Source organism: Myiozetetes cayanensis, unplaced genomic scaffold (assembly GCF_022539395.1).
Source record: "Myiozetetes cayanensis isolate MyiCay16 unplaced genomic scaffold, myiCay2020 scf6-25, whole genome shotgun sequence".
Lineage (NCBI taxonomy): Eukaryota > Metazoa > Chordata > Aves > Passeriformes > Tyrannidae > Myiozetetes > Myiozetetes cayanensis.
Window position 1 is genome coordinate 16022167 of NW_026087853.1, and position 18670 is coordinate 16040836.

Here is an 18670-nt window from a genome sequence, read left to right on the forward strand (position 1 = left end):
GAGAGATCACTCAGCAATTACTGTCACGGACAAAATAGACTTAGGGAAATTAGTTTAATTTATTAACAATCAAATCAGTGTAGGATAATAAGAAATAAACCCAAATCTTAAAATACCTTCCCAACACCCCTTCCTTCTTCCAGGGCTTAACATTACTCCTGGTTCTCTACCTCCTTCACCCAGCAGCATAGGAAAACAGGAATGAGTGTTATGGTCAGTTCATCGCCTTTTGTCTTCGACACTCTTTACTCCTTGGGGGAAGAATACTTCCCCTGCTTCCAGGAGAAACAGTCTTCCACAAATCGTTCCCACAGGCTGCAGTTCACAAACTGTCCCAGCATGGATCCTTCCATGGGATGCAGTTCTTCAGGAACAGGCTGCTCCAGTGTGGGCCCCCCATGGGGTCACAAGTCCTGGCAGCAAACCTCCTCCAGCACAGCCTCCTCTCTTCATGGGACCACAGGTCCTGCCAGGAGCCTGCTCTGCCATGGGCTTCCTATGGTTTCACGGCCTCCAGGCAACCATGTGGGATCAGCGTGGGGTGCAGGTAGATCTGTGCACCACTATAGACCTCCATGGGCTGCAGGGGCACAGCTGCCTCACCACGGTCTGCAACCTGGGCTGCAGGGGAATCTCTGCCCCAGCACTTGGAAAACCTCCCCCCACTCCCTCTTCACTGACCTTTGTGTCTGCAGAGCTGTTCTTCGCACACATTCTCACTCCTCTGGCTACAATTTGCTTCTGCCCAATAACTTTTCTTCCCTTCTTAAACATGTCATCCCAGGAGTGCTAACTAACACAGTGGCTGATGAGCTCAGCCTTGGCCAGTGGTGTGTCTATCTTGGAGCCATCTTGCATTTGCACAGTCAGATACGGGGAAGTTTCTGACAGCTTCTCACACAAGTTACCCCTGTAGCTCCTCCACTACCAAAACCTGGCGACACAAACCCAACACAAATATCAACTGGTCTTACTGTTACGGGGGATCAGTTGCAGAGGGAGGAAGAACTATGTGGAGAAAAGGCTACAGGGCAATGATAGTAGTGAGCAGAAAAGAAATAATGTTTGAGGCAAACCATTTATCTTTTGCACCAATGTCCCAGCTTCACTTCAGCTGATCTAGTGAGTAGAAACATTATAGAAAGCCCAGCCTACAGATAAAGGATCTTTTACAAGTAATGCCACTGGTTAAAATAAACTCCAGGCATTGTAGTTAACAGCTGTGTTAATCTCTTTCTGCATCACCGCTCCTGATTTAAACCAAACATCATACAAAGATAGCTTAGACTAATTATTGCTAATGATCTGAGCTGTTTGCCTGACTCTAGTTATAACACTTTGGTGTTACAATGAGATAGAACTAGTAACAGATTAGTATAATTACACGATTTTAACCTTTAAGAGACACTTTACATTCTTAAGAAAGTATTATTGGAGCAAGAAAAATAATTATTGCAGTGCAGAAACAGGAATTAAGTTTATTTCATAACTAAGGGATTTACTTTAGAAAGAAATACTGTGTTAAAAAAAGTTTTCTTTGCAAATAACAAAGGAGCTCATTGCTTCAAGTTCAACACTACATTCTGTGTAGGAAAACTGCCTGTTTTCTTCTAATAGAAAAATTCTATAACCCTAATTAGTTACTTAGTAGAACATGTTGAACACTTTACAGCACCTCGTAAGTAAAAATGAATCTCACACACATGAAATTGCATGCTACAAGCATGTAATAGACATATTGTATACTCATTTTTCTGGCACTCAATTATGTCTATTACCATAACAAATGTATAAGGATGCACAAAGTCCCAGCTATCTCTTGTTTTTCACAAATAAGAAATGGAATGATGAAAAAGCAAGGAGGCTTCAGACACAGAGCCAAACGTGCAAGTGATGAATAAAATGAATTTGTCCAGAGAACGGTTTTGCATCACATGTAGAATCAGAAGTATTCTGACTTTTCAGTTCATGAAGCCACTATTTTGCATGGGGTAAATCAAGATCTTTTTCCACATGGCTTCTTCATTGTTTCAGCACTGTGGGAAAGCCCCTTTAACTAGCAGTTTCCGGATTATCCTGCTTGTGTTTTTATCGGGAATGGGTAACCCTCCACTAGGCTGAGGAGCGTACACATGCATACCACTTTTCTGCCTGGAGGGTGGCCGATTCTGCTTCCTCGTTGGCTCACTTCCAACTTGCTGTTTACGTTTAGTCAAGGCAAAGACCTGATGCTGGAGAGAGCTTCCAGAATCAAAATAAGGTGAATATTTGCATCAACCTTCACCCTGTTGGTTGATACACTCAACTACAATCAGATATTTGGACCAAGATGAAAAAAAACCTCAACAAAAACCTGCTCCAGAAGGGACAATGCCAATAGGAACAAAATAGATTTATCCCTCTTCCATTATGAGCAGGCCTTATCCAACCCAAGGGGCAGAAACTTTCCCTTGTCCTCATAGAACAAAGGTTGCAACATTCAGCTGTAGGATATTAATCATTTCCTCACATAAACTTCACCAAGAGAGTAAAGAGTGCAGCAAAAATGTAGTCAACATCCATGAATGTCATGAGTGTTGACCAGAGCTTAAAGAAGGAAGCAGAAGCACAGTATGTGGCCTGAGACAATCACTATAAATCATATTGATGTGTCTTTATCAAAGATCATCCCATGTTCATGGATGTCTTTGTCTCTTTGCCCCTTTTATTAGAATTGATAGTTGGAGCAAAGCAAGTAATATAGAGCTGATGAGGAAAAAAATGAGATAGGGCAAAATGGAGAAAGTGCAGAAAAATGCGAAGTTGGAATACAATCTGGGGTTACAAAATGAAAAAACTAGTAGAAGAAAAAAATTATTTGTGTATAAAAATGTGAGGAGCTTCAAAAGATGATGCAGGCTGTAGAGGAGTATATTGACAACACCCTAGCTATCTCTTTTAAGATGAGGTATTGTCTTTAATATAAATGCAAAGAAAGAAAAATGCAGCAAGAACTAACTAACTATGGAAAACAAAGGAAGTCTAATAAATGCAACTTCTAGGCAGGGAATCAGGCAGGAAATGGGTGTGATGAAGAATTAGAATAGGAAATGTGACAGATAAGAGAATTGAGACCTTGTTTCCAGTATGAATTGTTTAGAAACAGGAGGGGTTGCCTTTGTAACTCTGAATTTTCATGGCTTGGATTAGTCATATGCTGTATTAGAGATTTTTTTCCAGCAAGTAACCATAGTTCTGACCTGCAGCAGACACCATTAGAAAAGGGTTGGTTAGTTCAAAGTTAGTTCAAAATTTTGGTTAGTTCAAAGTTAGTTTATTTTACTCAGTATATGATTCCCCCAAATTAGTGTTTTATGTTTTGCTTATGGACTGCTATCATAACTGTGACTGATGTATGGAGAGGAAACAAAGAAGTATTTCTCTGATCTGAGGAAAGACAAATGTGTCTAGGAGAAATAACTCAGAAGAATTCATTATAGCGCAAAATTACCTACATATTTCAGCTGAGATTAGTGTCCTCCTGAGTAACATGCTATTTGCATAGTTGACCTGCAGGTTAGACCTGCTCAGACAGTAGCATGTTTGTGCACTTTACATTACCAAAACACTTTCTAGGTTTTACAGTTATGAGTCAGCATTCACATACTTTACTTTTTCCTCATCCCTGACCCATTTCAAGTTTGTATATACTTTTGCCTGGCTCACACAATGGGGAGAGCCATAATATTTCAAATGGCATGCAACAATTGCAGATTTCACAGGCACACAAACATGCAGAGGTCTCCATATGCTTGTGAGACTTGAGCGCAGCCCTTGTATGGTTTGTGTTAGTTAAACACTGTAAATATTTCTGATTTGATATGCATTTAAAGCTTGCTAAGACAGTTGTTATTAAGGATGTAATTTCTATTGACACCTTTGGGAGTTTTAAGTCCAGACAAGGGCTGAAAGATCAGCCTCTAGTCTGCATTCTCTTGCTCTGTATCTTACTAACAGCTGAAACTTTGCAAGGGCTTTTGTTTTCAGCTGCAGATATAAATGTATGTGCTTAGGTCATTTGATAAGGCACAAACTGATTAAACCTTGAAAATATTTCCAAGCTGCATGACAATAAGACCAACAGAATTTTGGTAAGAGATTTGCCTTAACTGGAAAGGCTTAAAATAAATGATCATATGATTAAAAAAAGCAAGGATTGCCTGCTATTTGTTGTAACCCCTATTTCTGTAGTGCCCCTGTAGCCAGAGAAGCAGCTGTTCATTGCTGACATTCTCCCTGCCAGGCATTCCAACTCTCTGAGGTAATGGGCTACAAGCATACGGGCCTTCGCTTTAATTCTTTCAGCGTATCCTTCCGCATGGATAGAGCGAGGGGAACGCCTCCAGGAAAAGAAATTAAATGCACACACACAGAGGCACAGAGGGACGGGCGATTTGAAAATATTCCTGCGAACGCAATTTGCGCTCATGCGGCACAGGGTCACATGAAAGAGGCCGCCTGAAGAGCTGGCTGGCACAGGTTTATTTTGTTGTAATATTTTCTTCCACCCCCCAGCTCTTTACCCAGTGGAATGATATCCAGAGCAAGTTTTTTGAGACAGGAAGTGAGGAATGTTTTCACTATGAGTGATCTGAGAAGAAGGTGGGTTAGCCGAGATAGCAGCTGTTTCGGACAAGAGGAACACAGTAAGTCAGCTCCCGAGGAATACAGATGAGATGGCTCCGGGAGGAAAAGTCTTGGAGCACTGAGGACTTTTTTCAGCTACACGTATGTGAGGGGAGACTCGCTGTCTTTGGATCGCTGTGCAAGGTAAGGGGAAAACAGCAGGCAGAGTGAAAACATAGCGGGTGAACTTCTCTGCTGTAAGGCTGAGGAGTTTCAGGCATTTATTTTTTGAAAAGTAAAGGCAGGGGGACTGTGCTTCTGGAGGTAGGGGAGGTTTGAGATACGCACTTATTGCTGCTCTCTCAGTCCAAGAGTCATGTCAAAGATTAACTGGTAAAACAGGGGGAGGGTGGAGTATTCTGATTATTTTTTTTGGCTCCTCAAATATTTCTGAAATAAATATATGTATTTCAAGCCTTTGAAATAATAGGAACCCTTTTTCACCATCATATATTGCAATTTTATTTTGATTACTGTCATTCGTGCAGGCTGTTTAAAAAATCTTCATAAAGTAAAATGCTAGTAATTGAGAGAGTGGGAGGTGTAGGCAAAAGAGAAAGTGTTCAGTAATCACACATTGGTCATGGTCATGTTGCTGAAATTCTAATATAGCATTTTTGAAGCTACAGGATTCTGTTAAAATATAAGTATACAAACTTTGGCCACTAACAACATTTTTAGCTGTTGCATGAAAATTCCAGGCTTGGTAAATAAAGGCCTGTTACTGTAAAGGTCATCAGTTGGATTCATAACTCCTGGCAGTATGTAGTTCCTTTTTGCTAAAGGAGCTTTGAAACAATGCAGATGTGTCTCAATTTAAAGTAATGCAGAAGGCAAATGTGAGAGTACCTAGCATTGCAGAATATTCAGCTGCTGAATAAAACCAGCACAGCTGTGTTTGCAGGAACTACACATGGCTAGCAGTAGAAGATACTGAATGATACCTCAGTGTTATTCATCAAACTTGCCTTCATTCTACAATATTTATTATATGTCAGGAGTTTTTTCTTTTAGTTGGTCCTTTGTGATGTGGTCTGGAAATTAATTATTTAAGTTTTTCTTGTTATAAATGTGTTTCAGAAGTTATGAAGATTATGTCAGACATGTACTGAGTTAAATGATTTAGGGAAAATGCTCAGTGGAGCAATAAATCCAAACAAGGGATCTTAACCTGAAGAATGTTTCTGGTTGGCATGTTCTGAAAATTCTGCTCTAAACTTCTTCCTATGCTTGCATTGTTACCTGCCTGCATAACTGCAAGTCTGAGACTTCCTCATGTCAGCATTAAATGGTTTGAAAATTTCACCTGTCTGGTTGGCCTTTGTTTAATGATTTTTTTTTTTTAATTTTTGTTTCTTTCCATACCCTTAGAATACTTTTTTAAGGGCCTGATATGGGCACAAAAGTTTCAAAGTCTTTCATATTCAGTAGTACTACGTAAAACCTGAGGTTAAACAGCACTGCATTTCTGACTGCAGCTTTCAAAGAGAGAAGTGAGTTGCTTTTCCTTATTAATGTAGCACCAAAGAAAGTACGTAATTGTACAAAGAATGTATTGGAAAATGGGGGGTGGAAGCTTGGGGACATAGGCTGAGGTCAGTCAGGCAAAAGTTACTCTAACAGGAATAAACCCAGTGAGAGATTCTGCTGGCAGTGGGCAGGGGACTAAAAGCTTCTGTCTGTAGAGCATTCCCTGCATGCTGCTTAAGCAGGGCTAGATTTGGAGGATCAAAGTACAGAACAAGTAATGAAGTTAGGATTCCCTGTATATCCCTGCATTTTTCAGGGAAACCTGTTACCCGTTGTTATTTATTTTACAGCTGCACCCAAAAATAAATTAGTTTATGTTTGGGTCAGGGTTTTTTTCTCATTCAGCTAAAATTTTAGGTGTATCTGTTGAGGACAGGGATTGTGTTGGATGGTAGAGCTGCTTCCAGATTATCAGAAATGTGGTCATGAAATATGCTTCTGGTCATTCTTTGGGGTAGGGTTGCAAAGATGTCATTGGGGAAAAATGCCACGCTGCCTCTTCTTTCTCCCCATTTAAGGCCTTTAGTGTCTTTCTGCCTCCCTTCTTTGCAGTGCTGCTTGCAAGTGAATAGGGAGGCTGATTCAAGGTTTTCAGCCTAAAGAGTTTCAGGTTGTGTTGGATAACATTAAGTTTCTAGGTAGGTGTATAAAGGTCCAAGCGGTGTGTGGTATAATAATAATAATAATAATAATACAGGTGTGCTAGGAAGGCTACTTCTTCCGGTTCCCCCATTCCAAAGAAATGGGTATCCTCACGTTGCTCATGTCTGGTCATCCTGAGAGTCCTCAGAAATCGAATTATATTTAATAGGTGCTACTAATACATACCAGCCCAGGGAAAAAAAAAAAAAAAAAAGAAGTAGGCGGCTGTTTTCTTTCCCTTTTCAGGCTGGGCAACGCTGCCTCTAGAGGTCCACGGGCAGAGAGGAGAGGAAGCAGCGTGGCTTTATCCCAGGCGGCAATGCCTGGCCCACCGGCATGGCCCACGTAGCTCCTGCAGCCCCAGGTTGGAGCAGCCCGGTCTAGTAAATGGAATCCCTGCCCGTGGCAGGGGGCTTGGAACTAGGTGATCTTTAAGGTCCCTTCCAACTCAAACCTTTCCGTGATTCTGTGACAAATTTCTTAGGTCAGGGTGCACGTGGTAAGCAAAGACCTGAAAAAGGAGAAAGGCAAAGCTTTGGATGGAGTTGACAGGAGAGGAGACGTGAAAGTGTTTGCAAAAGGTGGGGAAATGGGTGGCTACCTGTAGCTTGGAAATGAGTATGTTTTTCAAGGAAAAAGTAGAAAATAAAGGGTTCTCAGAATTCATGTACTCTTTTGGCGAAGCAAAGCATAACCTGAAGTGTCATACAGAAGTTTAGCATGAGGAATAATGGCACAGCTAGCTGTAATTCAGGGAAAATTAGAGGAATTACATTTTAATTGTCTGGTAGGAAACGGCTGAGGTGTGAGCTTTAATGCCTCCCTGCCTTTCTTTTTTTCCCCCTTAATCTTTTATGGGACTTGGTTTTGCCTCTAATCCAGCAGCAGATAGTGACTGAGGCGGTATGACGCTCTGAAAAACAAGCCAGATTGCTGCATTTGCTGGTAGAGAAAGTGGCTTTATTCAGTATTAGAAATACCGTAGGTAACTTGGACTTAGTAGATGTATTTCATTTAAATACTGATTCAGTTTATAGATACTTATTTTAAGATATCACAGCCACATTTGACTAAGACTCATTATTCTCTTGTGAGTTTAAAAAAAAAGAAATCAACTTGCCAAAACCCAGTGTTGTCTGTGGAAAAACCAGAAACTCTGGTACTTATTTCATTATTTGAATACATAACAACTCTGCATTTTGGAAAAGTAGACTGATTATTTAGATTTAGAAAAGATATACATGTTATTTTTCCCATGTTACCATTCCCCTTTCAGTCAAAGTATTTCTGATTCTTGTATTTATTCTCTTTCTCTTTTACTCCGTACTAGAATTCCAGTGGATGTCTCTTCTGCTTATTTCTTGGTGGAAAACTTACTTGTCTTTAATGGATACTGCTGCTGCTGGTTGATCTCTGGAGACTTTACAACTTCTTACCTGTTGAGAGCAGACAACTTCCCGTCCCCTCTCAAGGTCCTGTTGGTAGTACCTCTTTAATAGTAACCATCTGAGGGGGAAGAAAGAAGATGCCTCTACCTTTTGGGTTAAAATTGAAACGAACTCGACGTTACACAGTATCCAGCAAGAGCTGCTTGGTGGCTCGTATCCAGCTGCTCAACAATGAATTTGTGGAGTTCACGCTGTCAGTGGAAAGCACCGGCCAGGAAAGTCTGGAAGCAGTGGCTCAGAGGCTTGAATTGCGGGAGGTAAGTGAACTCTCAAGGCGAAAGCGTAATTTTTATCTCTGGTGAGAGATATCCTCTGTGGTAAATCCTTACCATGTAGGGCAATCAGCTTATTTCCTGGAGCAGCTATCCTGTGTTCCCTTGGTTTATTCATCTTCTGTTCTTTAGGGGGACTTGGATTGCTCCAAAACAGTTGCAAACTTAGATTAGAGCTTAGGGAATGTCCAAGGGGAGAACATGGGAAAAGTGTCGGTGCATAAAACTTAACAGTGATAAAGAAAACGACTGGTTTTTAAACCTGACAATGCTGAGAATTCTGTTTTAAAAAAACCCACAAAGCAAGAAAAAATTCTGCCTAAACCACATGGTTGAGAATTACTGCAAGACTTGAGTCAGCTTTTATCTAGGGATATTAGAGTGTGTTATTTGTGTGCATGTCTTTTTTTCTGATAGAAATAGTGCTGTGAAAAGAACGTAAAGCACAAAAAGTGATAAGTGTACCAGTGACCAACTATTTATCATGCTTGTTGAAATACCACAAACATGTTTGCAAGCCCTGTCTTGGAGCACGCATATAGGCATACAGATTGAGTTCTGGCTTCATGAGGAAACATGGCTTGCACTAGTTAAATCTGTATATATCTATTCAACCTGGCTTTTTCCCCAAAAATTGCTTACTTGATATTTTGAAGGATCCTTTTGCAATTGAAATTTACTTTTCCTTGCATTTAATGATTATTCATATATTTCCTGTATGGAGTGATTCCCTTCTGAAATGCGGACCTACGAGACGTTTATAGAAATAGATTACCAACATATGAATCAATGTTTTATCATGTTGAACACCAGTGGTTTGATTACAGTATTTGAATGCTCTCAGTCCTGGATGAACTGACATTTCCCACTAGAGTCTCAAAAGGTTTAGTTCATTTTGTAGTCACTGAACTGTGGCAGCATGTGCAATTCTGGGGGGCAGGAGAGAGAAAACTAATAATAGAAGTTTAGTGTTGCTAACATTGTTCTGAAAAATATGCTTCTGTCATGTGGTCCGCCATAGAACGGTGTTTTGATTATGGGTTTCAAATATAGGATGAAAACCATGGACTTAGGTAATGAAAATATGAGTAATTGTGAAAACAATTGACTGATAATAACTGTTTGTCTTTATAACTATGGTCTTTTAAAATGTTGCCTTTTTACTGTCAAGCAATGGCAACTACTTGTAACTTTGCTTAAATACTGAGCAAATATATTTAGGACTCAATCCTTCAAACATTTATTACTTTACACAGCATGCACGATTGTAGGATCCTCAGTAGGAAATGCTATATGTAGTCAGTTGTTTTCAGAAATACTTTTCCTTTTTTCTGTCTGGAGAATAGTATATGAATGAAATAGGTGTGAATCCATTAATCTGTAAGTGCTTGTTTTTTTGTGCTTGTTTTCAGTTGCAATATACATTCTTGTAGAGTCTCCAGATACGTTTTTTAGTGTACAGTTATTTTGGAAAATGCAATTCTCTGCAACAGTGTGACTTTTTTTTTTAATATTTCCCTTTCTGGCAAAGGGAGAATCTAACTACTCTTGTTTACTTGGAACACATCAGATATCATATATTTTGAATTCAGTTACTGTTGTATGAATAGAGCTTGTTGATTTTATCTATCAACTTTCAGATGTAACTTCTAAGTCAACAGAAAATATAGAATTTTTACTGTATTTAGGTTGCAAAACACAAACGCTTTGTCTTCCTGAATGATGACTGCTAGCTTTTATTGAACTAGTCACAGATCATTGGAGAGGCGGGTTTTCTTCAGCTATTCTTCATTATCTCTTTCTTTGGAGTCACTCCTAAAAATCTGTTTAAAAAGAAAGAGGGAGCAAAAGATGCAATTCCCTCAATTAAGAGCCATATATCAGACTAAGGGAGTTGACAGTACACTATTGAATTCTGAGCAGATTCCTTCAGTCATGCATTCTTGCATGGATTATTTTGGCGGGAAAATGTGTTGCAATAAAAGGGAATGGAAAATAGAGATATAAATGACTTTCCAGAGTTTGCATTCAAAAAATGTTGTTCTGCCTTTAAATAGTCAGATTTGCCAAGCAGATACCGGATCGTTCCTGACTGCTTGTTTGGTAGAAAGTTCTCAGAAAGAAAAATCAGTTCAGCACTTTTCTTAAAGCTGCAAAGACAACTTTAGTCCTTGATACTGTAAAATAGAAAGGATTTTCCATAACATGTTGCATATTTTTAGTGTGCTGAGCACCCTTAAAGCATGAGTGTGAATTCAAAGTGTTAAACATGAAAGTATGAGTGTTTATTTGAATGCTGAGACTCGGTGCCATTCTGAAATCCAAGGTCAGTCTCGGACTACTGTATATGGCCTACACAGTTAGGACAGGCGGTTCCCATGCATCTTCAAAACAGTTTATTGCATGAGGCATGAGGGGAATCTCTACCTTTTTTTACACATTCAGTAATAACATTTGTAAATGCCTCTTTCTCTCTGGTGTAGTCTGAAATTACTGAATTTGGACAGTGAACTCAACAGCTTGTTTTTAATAGTGTGCTGTTTTTTAAGATATTTGTTTTAACAGGTGTAAATCACTAGTCTTGAAATTATGCTTTGTGTGGCTAAACACTATTTTTCTTTTGATTTTCCAGTTGGTACTGCTCAGTTTCCAAGTTGTATACTAGTAAGGACACATTGTTAGGGTTTGGGAAGTCCTACGTATGTTGACAACTTTATTTTTTTACTGAATGGTAAACTTCATAGAAAAGTGCAATGAAAGCATTAAACGAAGAAGAATATCTTCTGGTATTCCCAGAATGTGACTCATCAGCAATGGGTATGTAATCCAACGCTCTTAAACTGAGGAACTGGGGAAAGAAGCCAAAGGGAACAGTGAACATAAGTTACTTACCCTTTGTAGCACAGTCTGTCTTTCATCCTGTGAGAGAACTATAACCAAACTTGATTTATGCAAAAAGCTGTCACAGAAAACCATTCTGGAATTACAGGTTTTTAAAAACTGCTGAAAGCTCTGATTGTTCACCACCTCCTAAAGTATGTGTAACACTGCTCATCTTGCATCTAGGCTACGAGTACACAAATAAAATCCTTGAAAGTACAGAGATTTAAAAAAAAATTATAATATAGCTAGATATCTCTGGAGTGTTTGGCAGGAGGTGTTATAACTGGTTTCTCTCTCTTGTTGGATTTTCTTTTTTTTCTGTTTTCTAATAACACTTCTAAACAAGAAAGAAGGGGCTGATTCTGCTCCTGTGTACAGGCAGAGTCTGACTTAACTGCAGATGTGTGGTGGAGTACAAGAACCAATGGTAGAGGACTTCTGGGAAGAGTATGTGTTGTGCATATGCAAGTTCCTGTGTTTGTTTTGGACATGAATAGGAAAAGGAACCAAGGTTATCCGGATCCTGAATAATGCTTCAAAGTTCTGGAACAGTGCTTCAGAAATGCTTGAACTATGCTGTAAAATTTAGTTCTGAATTCTAAAATATCAGCTCTTTTTTGGAGAAAACACACACACACACACAAGTCTTTAATTCATTGTGGTGATTTCTTTAACTGTGTTTTTCATATGAAAAGAGTGTATTTAAAATAAAACCAAGTGCAGCCATAAATATTCTTACATCTATATGTATCATTAACCATATTGACTGACAAATAAAAGTTGGCCAAGTATGACAAGAGGGGTTACTGACATAATTATGTTTATGCTGATAAATTTGTAGCTGATGCTTGGAGAAATAAGAGGAGAAGCAGTGCTCATAGTTGAACTGCTGTGGCTGCCTCTCTGAACCAAATTTTCCTTAAAATTAGGAAAGGAGAAATTGTCGTGGAGGAATGTATATAAAAATGCAGACCTCCAGTGTGTAATCCGATTAGTTTAAAAGATGCTAAAGCAAACTTGACTTCATCTAAAACATATTATAAGTGTGCTATAATTATAATATGGGAACCAAGATAAACTGAAGTAGAAAGTTACTCAAAATCACTGTCTCAGTTCTTCCTTTCTCTGAATGAAAAAGGTATAGCATTCAGATAAAGGTTTTACAGATAAAGTCGTCTTATACTGAGCAGCACAAAATTAAGGTTTTTCCATGAAAGCAATAGTGGCAATTAGGAAGCCTTGCCCTTGATTTCTTTAGCTTTTTTATAAAGTTAGGGCAGAATTTGAATATACCAGTTAATTGTATTTTTTCTCTGTTGTGTCTGTGAATTGGATTCCAGTTTTATACTAATTTCGACAGAAGACATTTTCTTTACTTCTGAAGGAAAGGCACTAGTTTATTGTTTAGTATTTTTAGACTGCATTGGAATTTGGCTTTTGTCTTTTGTAAAGCAATCAAAATTTAAGCCTCTGATGAATGGGAACATGATACTCGTCCTAATGTCAGTGCTGTGGAAGGTGTGAGTGAAAAACAGTTCTGTGAGTCCACCCTGCTCTGTGCCTTGGCAGTGGTGGGAAAAAATAACATGAATTTTTTTAAAAAAGTGTACATCTACATCTCTGTATTATTTTGATAACTGACTTCTTTCTGAAAGAGGTTAAAATATGTCTTGGATATTATGTTTTCTGTACACTATGAAGGTATGACTCTTTATCTTGTAAATTAGTCCGTTTACCTTTGCCAAATGTACTGAGAAACAGAATGTACCTTGCTTGTTAGAAGGTTATTTATTCAAGGTTTTTGAAGGGTGTAAAACATAGTGCATTGTGATTCATGCAGTGTTTTCATTCAAATGAGCTAGAATTTGTTAGATTACCTTGCAAGGTATTGATTTTGTTTATTTATTTCTATCCCTGCTGTTTTGCTTTAAGCTATAGTTGGCAATTACTTTGTTTAAATAGCATTTGTGAAACCCTTATTAGAGGAGTTAGGAGAAAATAATTGTGTGTGTGGGTGTTGGAAAAAAGATCTCCATTATGAAAAAAAATATTTAAGGGTGACTTCTCTCTTTACTCATATAGCTACCCTGCTAAATATTTTGTCCCGCAGCAATGGTTGAAGTGCTTGTCAATGCTAGAACAACAAAAACTGTATAGGCAAAGAACCTTTAAGTGAATTGCTTCAAGATGAGAAAAAGGGAGGAATTTTTGTCAGTGCTCCTCCTATTTCTGAAAGAAGAATTGGACGTGATAGTATGTAGAGAAGTGCAACTTTCCACTTGGTGGCTAGTACATAACAAGACTCACAGGGCTTTTTTCTCTACCACTTCCAGAAAGTCTTGGATCTTCTACACTGGCCAGTCCAGGCTGCTCCAAATTCTTTCTCCCCTAGAGATGGAGAAGTTTTATGGAGGAGGTTCTCAGTTGTGATAAAAATGGATTTTCTGGAGAATTTTCAAGGCCTCTTGTCTCCTTCCATAGCTCTTAATTGGGCATAGGGTAAAGCTTTCACTTGGTATCTGGTGATTGTGCAGAGTATAGAATTATTGACCCAGCTCTCCTACATGTGGTTGGTTTGTTTAAACCATGGTATCCTGATAGCAGGAGCTGTTTTGTGTCCAAGCATATAATAAAGCTAGACGTGATGGAGTCCTTGGGCTAACTGGGATTTTTTGAGTTTGACTGCAGTGCTTGTCCTTCAATAATAATAATTTGTTTTCAGCTCTCTTATCAGGAAAGTCTTAAGACATGTTTTATTTGTATGTATCAGTGTAAAAGAGGAAAAGCTGGAAAATATATTTTGATTGCATTCTTCTGTAAACACTGTTACTGTTTTCTCTTTTTTAATTTCTTGCCTCACATCTTAGGATGGTGATTCCTCAGGTCACTGTACCCTTGAGGCAGGTAGGTGAATGCATTAATTAGAAGGCAATGTGTTAACCATTAGAAAACGATTCTCTTTCCCAGTCTGTTTGTATGTTAAAACATATTTTGTAAAATTTATAATATAGGATATGAAATTAACTGGGAAGTATTTTATTAAATGCATAAGTTCAAAGTAAACTCTGAACACTGTTATGCCTCAGGGAACCTCTGAGAGTTGCATGGTCCCACCCTCTGCTCAGGAGGGCTGGCTTGGATCAGATGGCTCAGGGGTTGCCTGGGTGAGTTTACGTGCCTCCAAGGATAGAGATTTGACACCTCTTTGGGCTATCTGTTCCAGTGTTTGGCTAGTCTTGTTGTGAAATTTTTTTCCTGATCTAATTGGAATTTCCCACATTGCAGCTGGTCCCCAGTGCTTCTCATACTTGCAGTGATTACTTACAAGAAGACTCTGGCTTTATCTTCTCTATACCCTGCTCTTAGGCAATTGAACTCCACTGTAAGATTTTACTTTAGTCTCCTCTTAAGACTGATCAGCCCCACTTCTCTGACTCTCATTGTACATCATGCCAGAAGATTTAACAGAATCACCTACAGTAATGTTAGTTTTGTGGCCCTCATACCTGATGAAACTCCTCTGCTTAGCTTAGAAAGTCTGGTGGACTTCAGTCATGAAGTCACTCCACTCCCACCACTTGTGAGATGCAATACTGTGTTGGGCTCTTTGTACTTTTGTGTTCTTGATAGGTCCTGAACTTTTATGCAAAAATATTTACTATTCCTGTTGCTAGTGTCAGAAAGCAAATAGGTAGAAAATAACTGTGCAGAAATTATATGTTCTTTTCATTTCTATTTAATTTTCTTTAGAGGGGTTGGGTCATGAATAAGTCACTAAAATAAACAAACCTCAAAGTAGTGTTAATCTTAACAGCTTAACATATTTTAAGAATTATGTCATGACATTCTTTTTAGTATTGGATGTTGTCCTGAGCTGCTAATAATAAAATGTTTTAGCAATGAATAAAAGTGGATTCTATTTTAATCAGTGCGAATATTCCAGGGTGCATAAACTCCTCTGAAAACTCACAGGATCAAATTCTGCCCTTGAAGTAAAGTGAAAGGTTTGCATAGAAGTCAGAAGACCAGCTTTGGTCCATAGTATTTTGCTTGGCTTATTTAAAGATATGCTGGATTCCAGAGAGTATTTTAAAACGTGGAAACATTTTTCTTAGTCTGTTGTGCCAGTTACAACTCTGTTCTGTGTGTAGGCAAGAAAAAGCGGTCAGTGTTTCTAAGAAACAGATCTGTATAAGTCATCATCATGCCTTAAGTATTGTCTATACATTCAGTTTAAATTCAGGGTGTAAACCCAGGAGTATCTTAGATCAGAGAGTTTTAAACAGTGGTGATGTTAAGAGAAGTTTGTGCTCTTTTTCTCCTCACCTTTGTTATACAGCTGTGCTTCAGTTTTAAGTACGCCAAGGCTGCAAATGAGTTATTCAAACAAGTGTTACACATTTGTTTTGCATATTTTTAGTTGGTTTCCAAATGTGTTTGTGTGATATCCTTTATAGAAGTCTTTCAGCTGTAGCTGTTACCCTTTGCTTTCGGTCTCTGCCATGGCTGCTGCTCTTGCACAGAATGTTGTGGTTCCACATTTTAGATTGCGCTCAGCCCGAGGCTGATGTGGTTGACCTGTCTGATGATTGGGCTGGGCCAGCGCAGAAGGCTTTCTTTGAGCTGTTCTTTGCAAGTGAGATCAAGTAGCTCCTGGCATATATCAACTTTAACTGTTGTTTTACTTTTTTGTCCTCTAGTTTACTTAGATTCATTGCATTGATAACCCTCGGAAGTTACAGAGTGTCAGCATCACAGTCTGGCTTTGTCTCCTGTGACTGAGTGCATGGTGCCAGCAGTCCTGTAATGAAAGAGAAATGTAACTTTTTACATGCGTTCCTTTCCTTACTTAGTCTGCGGGAAGGATTGAGGAGTACTCAGTCATTTGAAACATTTTATTATTTTCTGCATGTGATATTGCATTGAACACAATATTTCTTTCATAACAGAGTTTCTGTGGTGCTGCTGCTTGGTTTTTTTTTTCCTAGTATCTTACGGAATCTTGAGATACTGTCTTCACAGTATCTTTGTGGGGTGCTGGAGGTTACCCCACACACTGTGCCAAATGGTTAGTGGATTGAAGAATAGAAATAAAAGCAAATGTTCTCTAAGGTATCAGCAAACTTTGTATGCCTGGACTGAGAAGTTTAGAAAACAGTGTTTATAGAATTTGTATTCAGAACCATATTCCTTGGAATATTCCTGGAAACTCAGAGTATGTATGACTTCCTAAATTTGACTCTTGGCGTTCAGAATTCATAATTGATGAGCACACAGCATCCACCTGTGAAAAATTTGGTTTGTAGGGTTTGCTTTACAAGAGAACTCTGTTTCTGATGTGGGAGTAGTCTAGTTCTCCATGGTGATTTTTAAACCTTCCCAGCCATGAAACTATTTTGTCTATATCAGCATTCTGCACTTCTTCCAGATATCTTCCTCTACACTGAAAGAGCTGCTTTTTTCTTGTATGAACAGTTGTAATTCAATTTATTTTCTGTATTACAGTGTGTCTTTTTATCAGAGAGTACCAGAGTTGTTTTAGAGTTTATAGAAAGAATCTTAAGGCTAAATGGACAGATTTCATCCTAAGATATTTACTTTTTATCTTGTGAATACTAGTTTTGTAATTACATGGTAACAGTAATTTTAACTTAAGGGTTTTTTTTAAACACTGGGGAAAAAAACCCCAAACACCAAAACCCACTAACAGTCACATAGAACTGTGTCAATGGTAATTTAGAGAGAAGCAAAGAAGTATATTTTGCCAGTATGCAATGTCAAAGGAACATTAGAGTCTTAGAGTTGACTCTAATTTCCTACTTTTGCTATTATCCCAGAAATATTATGGAATAGATGGTTTTATTAATTTAATGCTACATGTTGAGTTTTGTGCTCCAGATTACTTAATGATCTGGGCTGATATGGAACACTGACTCCATTGCTGTCTGTGAAGTTTGGGATGGAACATACCTCCCTGTGCTGTGGTTGTTGCACACATAGCCTGTCAGAGCTGTAAGGAATAGCTGGAATCCTATGAGGGAAGACTCTTCATCCTGTTTAGACTATAAACCAAGAAAATGTATGTATATGAATTTTCAGATGTGTATATGGGCAAGTTTTTGCAGGAATGTACTAAAGTGGCCTTTCTCTACTACCACCTGTTGCTCCCCAAAGAATTTCAAATCTGTGCTCCAAATTATCAAAATGCTAGACCTTCTGAGAAAACAATAGTAAATAGTTTTTTTGCTAGGTAGATGTTTTTCCATGTCTAATTCACAGAAATTACTGACGTAAAGAAATCATTATGATGAATATTCCTCTGTTTTATAAAATTTCTTCCTTAATGTCTTTATTTTGTGTGTTAAAACCATCTGAATATACGTAAAAAGTGTTGGATTAAAGATGTTGGTATTTCTACCATTTCTACATATAATAAAGTGTATGTAGCAAGGACTTGGAGAATTTCCATGTAAATGCCTACAGACATAATTGGGAATTTGTAATATTCACTTATCTCCCTCCCTCAGTTAAAACACTTCTAATTATGATATCTAGTTTTTCTGTGATAATGGCATGAATAGTTTCCAGTCCATGTATGTTTGCTGGTCCAGAACTGAATGAAATAAGTACTGTGGGAGCAGATTTTAATCAGTTTAAACATAATGGAGAAATTTAAATTTGAATGAATGACTCTGGAGCGTGGATTTAGAACCATGTTGTGGAGCAATGAAAAAATATTCTGATCCAGACTTCTTCTCAGAGAGATCTAATCCAAGTTAGATTGTGTTGCTCAGGATGTTGTCCAGTGGCATTTTGACTTTCCAGGGATGACACCCCTCAGCCTCTTGGGCTGGTCTGTTCCAGTGCAAACTGTATTTTGTGTTTGGGCTTGGGCAGGAGTTGCCCACTCAAGCTGCTTCTGTGTTTCCTTCTGTGTATCTGCTCATTTTCTCCCTCGTGGGATGAGCCATGCATATGCTTTAATGAGCTTGCCTTTGACTGACCAGCTGTCCTGTGCTCTTTTGTCCTTCAGCATCCCATGTGAGCCTGACTGCCATTTCCCCACAGAAGCCATGCTTTGCTCTCCTGCTGTCCAGTGTCAGTTTCTGTTTGCCTTCCTCACTTCCCTTAACTTTCCTGTCACACATGAATGCTTACTATTAACATCTGTGAGTCAACACAAAAGAGTTATGAACTGTTTGCAAATAAAATGTAGGCTTGGTATTTTTT

The 18670-nt window shown here is 38.6% G+C and overlaps 1 protein-coding gene across 3 annotated transcripts in view; it reads left to right on the top strand.

Moving 5' to 3' along the window:
• Positions 1 to 4379: 4379 nt before the first annotated feature.
• Positions 4380 to 18670, top strand: part of PTPN21 (protein tyrosine phosphatase non-receptor type 21) — a 44467-nt gene continuing 30176 nt past the window's right edge. For 2 of the 3 annotated variants that reach the window (XM_050335270.1, XM_050335272.1), the window contains exons 1-2: positions 4380 to 4809; positions 8168 to 8542. In XM_050335270.1, the coding sequence (XP_050191227.1) occupies positions 8363 to 8542 (180 nt within the window). In that variant the 5' untranslated portion in view covers positions 4380 to 4809; positions 8168 to 8362. Of the gene's footprint in view, positions 4810 to 8167; positions 8543 to 14307; positions 14345 to 18670 lie in introns of all 3 variants that reach the window. The other variant, XM_050335271.1, reaches the window with a different exon arrangement.